Raw genomic sequence first — 5,771 nt, 5'->3', positions numbered from 1 at the left:
CCATATGCAGGCAGCACGACACTTTTTTTTCAAGTGTTATGCTATTTTCTATATATAAGATGTTTAGAAATTATTAAATTTTGGTATTTTGTTTTGAAACTGCGTATCTTAGTAGATTTTGAGTAGAACTGTCGGGAACTGTTGCTAAAAGTGCAAATATTTATCATTTTCTCGTACTTTAGAGGAAAACTGACGTGCCAGATTCGCGACGTTAGCACGCTATATTTTCAATCTTGTTTTTTTCATATTAAAAGTGCGGAACTATTTATTATTTTTAGGTAGAACTGTAGAACTATGAAAAGTGCTACTGGAACTGTTGTACTTTTTTTGATATCGATAGAATGCCGTGCTAGCTTCACAAATCCGCTGCCTTGCTGTGATTGGTAGAATGATAGTCGGGAGTCCGAGTCGGTGGTCGAGTCAGAGTCAAGAGTCTGTAGTGTGATTACGGCTTTAAATATCATCGTTAGTTAAGGAGATGCTGGAGCCGCCTGTATTACCAATAAAGCTAGCATTTTTGACGTTCCTGTCCAATTTCTTCGTAGTAGTTCCACAGAATGAAAATTCTTTTTTCATCATTAAAATGTACATGCTAATGTACTTGTCGCTGGTCTATTTTGTGTTCAAAGCCGGAAAAAAAATTACAGATTTTTCAATCCATTTTTATCTCAGTATGGCGACCAACGCTGAAGAGAAAGAAATCTGCAATTTTTTTATTTTTTTTCAGCTTTGAACACAAAATACACCAGTGACAAGTAAATCAGCATGTACATTTTCATCGTGGAAAGGGAATTTTTATTCTGTGAATTTAAACCATTACGAAGAAATGCGACAGGAACAAAAATATCAAAAACGCTACTTTTATCGGTAAATATAGGCGGCTCCAGCATCCCCTTAAAAGAAAAAAAGTAAACTGAGTAATCACTTTTCTTATATAGCAATAGAATAGTATTTTTCTCCAAGTGTTATTGCATTCGAAAATAGGTTACTTTTAAAAATGTCCTTTAAGATACTCGGAATAATCAATTAATTACAACTTCTAAAACTTCTTTCTTCAGAAGCAAGCGCTCGACGGTGGTATAATATATCCGGGTACTAAATGGTGTGGACCAGGTAACGTGGCCAGTTCCTACGATGATTTGGGCAAACATTCGGTCGAGGATGCTTGCTGTAGGGAACATGATCATTGCTCAATCACAATAGCGCCGCAACAATGCATACACGGCATATGCAATAACTCGCCATTTACTCGCTCACATTGTGATTGCGATGCCAAATTCCGCAGATGTTTACAGAATCTCAATACCGAGGTGGCTAATACTCTCGGCGCGCTCTTCTTCAACGTAATTCAGGTTATTTGCTTCAAAGAAAGACGACCGTGCTCGCAGTGGCAAAGGTATACTCTATATACAAAAGCAAAGTCTTCAAAATTTTATAAATTTTAAATTTTATAAATTTAATCTATACTCTTTATAAACTTTAAATTTTATAAATTTAATCTATCCTGATATATTTTATTTACATAATAATTTATAGAATAAAAAAAATTTTGTCACTCAACTAAAGACAGCTTTGTAAGATACCTCATCGTATCAATTAAAAAATTAATTGACTTCAACATTCATGTTGTTACATTGTACAATGATTTTAGCTGCGATTTACAATGGGAAAAGTCTCCGATTTACACGTCAAACAATTTATCGAAGAGAGGATTTCAAAGACCACTATTGACAACTGTTTCCTTCGTATTTAGAGATTTGATCAGACAAGATACGTTCTTCAAGATGGCACGTCATTTATCTGAAGACGTTCCGACATATAAAAAAGGATCGCCGTAAACGTATTTTTTTTTCATTTCTTTTTCCAGCACTTAATATGAAATTTTTGGTGACGGTTTCGCGCATCATATATAATTATTAGATTAAACGAACTTACCTAAGTGAAGTTCGATCTTAATTATATCGCTAATCTCGTCCAGATGGATATAGCACTTGTAATAGTGCGCCTGCGCACGTTTCGACAACAGTGTTTGAAGTACCGCCAAAAATCAAAGTGGATGTCTGGCGCTTCCGCCTCGCGTGCCACTCCATGAACCTAGTCTAGGGAACACAAGGTCATGCTCCTTAGCTTCAAAAAAGTTTAGGAAACTATGTTACATACGATTAATATGACAAAGATATCCAAATGTCCCTGAGGGATGAATTAAGAGATCTAGAGGTCTGAGCTCAATTGGTCGTTCAGAGGGTAAGTAAAAGCACCAAATTAATGATTATCTTTTTTTAAAAGGAATCAAGTTATATGGATAAATTCTGTTACTTTAATTACGGCAGAGTTGATTCATATGAGATTGTAACGAGGAAGGAAAAGCCCGATCGTCGCTATTTCCCTGGTTATGGGATGGTTGTGGAATATTCGCAAATCAGCTGACTTCGAAGAGTTAAATCCGAAAGGGATAGAGATGCTTGTTAGTTCCGACACTAGAAGGCCTAAAAGCTGGGGAACGAAAGACCCCAAAGAAAGTGTACGGTATTGACTGCGAAATTCCTACTAACAATGCAGTGTTAGAACAACGCTTGATAATCGAATCTGATAAAGAGGCCGGTCCAGTCTGCTGATAGTATAGGTTATTAAACTCTTCTCCGTCACTACGTGAACGAATGGCAATATAAGATTGATCTTACTATACAATGGCGTGATAATTATAATATGATTGATTTCATTGTACATTGACGTTATAATTATAATAACATAGCTCTTTGGCTTTACTTTTGACTTTTACAATCTCGGTGAAATAAAATACTGGAAGAATCCACATCTGCTAATATAGGACAGCATTCTGGTGCTGACAATTCTAAGGATCTTGCAATCCGTTGAGAAGCGTTGCGTTGCTTTGGATAAAGGTTTGTCGATGCATATGCACATTTCCCTGGGACATGCCCCATCCATTCGAAGAAGTAAACCACCAGCAAAGCGCATGACCATCTTAGAAACCACTTGATGAGGCAATAAGATGTGCAATGTCGTGTTATTGCGTAAAAGAGAACAGACTCTGCGGGAGACTCTCCTGGGAAACTCAGTAACTTTACAAGCGCAGAAATGCCGCTATTCTTGGAGACAGCCTTGTCGATGATGCGATAATTTGCGATAATTTTACATGGTGATCCCAAACGGTCATCCAACCAAGTACTAATGTTGCTTAACGTCGCTTAACGGGGAGGGTCCCGTTAGCGCACAGTGCGATAGCACACATCCACTCAAATTGGCCGGTGCCTAGTAATTTTTACCAAGAATACTTTACCAAGAATATTTTATTTTAAATTGGCCAATTAATGATGTGTGCTATCGGATCCCGCCCGCTTAACGTCAGTGGTCGGACAAGAACTGGTAATTTGGACGTGGAATGGAAAATGATGAATGCTGACTGCAGTCTTTGTCGATTCTAAATCCTTACTGTTAGAAGAAGCTCGTACCAAGGCGTTATTTGCGAGCTGTTCATAATAGCATAACGGGAGGCTTCTCACTTAGACAGTGTACCACAAAGACATAGAGAATGGACTGTGCGATCCGTATCTAAGTAATGTATCAAATGTGGTCGACAATAATGAGAGAGAGGGACCGTGGGAGACGGCCAATCTCCTTCTCATTCTCTCTCCCATTACACCATTGAATGGAAAGAGATAGAAATGGCCGTCTGCCACGGTTCCTCTCTCTCATCCCTATCGACCACTTTGACATATGGATCGCGCAGTCCATTCTCTATGTCTTTGGTGTACCATCATAGCTGCTTGGGATACAGCCACCTAATCTTCATTCCACCACTTGAACATGTAGCAAGATTAGCATCGTCCTGAAAAATTTATCAAATTGACATCTTTAGCATTTAACTCGGCTTGACCAATTTCTATGTAACGGTGGATCTCGAGCAACTCGCACGAGAGTCCACACCGTTAAAACACCGAAGCCATGATGAGAGCGGCTATTCAAGTTCCCGAAAATATTAAGGCCCAGTTTCACAACTCACAGTTAATTCTTAACCGAGGTTCAACTTATTTCTCATCTTTTTCCAATTCTAGAATTGAAAAGAAATAAGAGTTAACAGTCAGTTGTGAAACTGGGCCTAAGTGGGCGGCTACTTGCCAGTCCTTTGATTTAATATAGAAAGGATCTATGGATCTTTCAAATCACAGGCTCTTGCTGTTACACTGATGGCAATATATATATGTTGTCTATCAGTTACTACAATGTCGGTATATTCGAAATTATTGAAGATAAATCCACGGTAAGTTACTAGCATCATAAGCAACCACAGATTTGTGCAATTTTGCTGAGAGATGCTCTGCTATTTGGATCCCTTACCCTTCAGGATCTACACCTCATGCTTAGATCACGCCCATTTTAAAATGGACGTCATCGCCTAGCTGTAACAGGCTTCTTCCTGAATGGAATCTGGTGCCATAAGAATTCCAAACATGTCGTGGATGATCAAAAACCTCCAGCAAGATTAGAGGTTAGCACTTGGGTATCCCAGAAAAAGCTTGGATTAAAAAAATCCGAATACTCAGTTGTGGAAGGAGGAGTCACCTTTTACTTTTCTCAACCGCTAGGCGCTTAGATCTGTATTATGGGGAAACAAGGGGTCCTTACCTTGGCCCTTAAAGAGCGCTGGCATAGATGACTGAGAAAACAGCGAGTATTTGGCAGAAGAAACCGTCGGTTACATCCTTTTTTGCCGAAACTTTTCCTGCCCTTGGCAGGAGGAGGAACTGCGTCCATTCCACTTGACTGCTGCTCGTCTGCCTCTCCAGAGAAGGAGCCATGCTCTACTCCATTTGACCGCTAAAGTGGTTGGCAAGAGGAGGTACACCGCCTCGATCGCTACGTACCGTCGGTTCTTCGATGTCATACGATCGTATTGGCAGGAGGAGGAGCCGTGCTCTCTCTACTTAACCGCCGATGAGAGCCACTGGATTCCCGTGTACTTGCGACATTTCCTACACCGACGATCTAACATCAAAAGGCTGGTCGCTGAAGCGTAGGCTGTTACGGATGACTCGAGCGAATCAGAGCTCGCAAGCATAATGAGGAAGATCCTTGAAACGGGTGACCGACGACCCCTCGATGAACATCAGTCCCTCGAGGCGTGGGTGCGACAAGGATCTGCATCTCGTGATCGATTTTGCGATCTCGCGAGTAAGAACTCGCGCATCTTTCACTTCTGGCGGTGAAACTGAGATGCCTTATGATTTTACGAGCGTCTATCAAGTATGTACTCACGTAAAACACACATACACTTTCAAAATTATACAAAAAATTATCCGAAAACGGGACACACCGTTGTCTCCACACGAACTGCAAAACAAACAATGAGATGGCGCCAGTGTTGGTAACTTAGAAGCAGTCTGCAGTGGCCGATCGTACAAGAGGTGCGTTCCGTATCGCGCATGATGCGCATGATGTATCCATTGTCCTTGTTTAACATTTGGTGAGCAACAAGGATAAACGATGCATTATGCGCATCATGCGAGAAACGGAACGCACCCCACAGGGCTGTAAAATTATCGTACCTAACCCAGAATTATTGTACATACATACATCGCGCGCGCGAACAAAATTTAAATACAAAATATGTAAAATTTTAATCTGTAATTAAGAGAGAGACGGTCAGAAATAAAAATTTTATTTATTACTTAACGTTGAAGTTATTTAGGCTGAAATCAGCTTCCGAAATAGATCAGAAATTTCTCGATCAATTCTCAACCGATTTCGCTGAA

The 5,771-nt window shown here is 40.0% G+C and overlaps 1 protein-coding gene across 2 annotated transcripts in view; it reads left to right on the top strand.

Annotated features, from left to right (window-relative positions):
- Nucleotides 1–5,771, top strand: part of LOC108766852 (acidic phospholipase A2 PA4) — a 21,058-nt gene that overhangs the window by 13,864 nt on the left and 1,423 nt on the right. The window contains exons 3-4 of one of the 2 annotated variants that reach the window (XM_018516384.1): nucleotides 1,059–1,396; nucleotides 1,652–1,840. In XM_018516384.1, the coding sequence (XP_018371886.1) occupies nucleotides 1,059–1,396; nucleotides 1,652–1,838 (525 nt within the window). In that variant the 3' untranslated portion in view covers nucleotides 1,839–1,840. The remainder of the gene's footprint in view (nucleotides 1–1,058; nucleotides 1,397–1,651; nucleotides 1,841–5,771) is intronic. The other variant, XM_018516385.1, reaches the window with a different exon arrangement.

The sequence above is a fragment of the Trachymyrmex cornetzi genome, unplaced genomic scaffold (genome assembly GCF_001594075.2).
Source record: "Trachymyrmex cornetzi isolate Tcor2-1 unplaced genomic scaffold, Tcor1.1 scaffold637, whole genome shotgun sequence".
Taxonomy (NCBI): Eukaryota; Metazoa; Arthropoda; class Insecta; order Hymenoptera; family Formicidae; genus Trachymyrmex; species Trachymyrmex cornetzi.
This window is presented reverse-complemented; position numbering and strand designations above follow the sequence as displayed.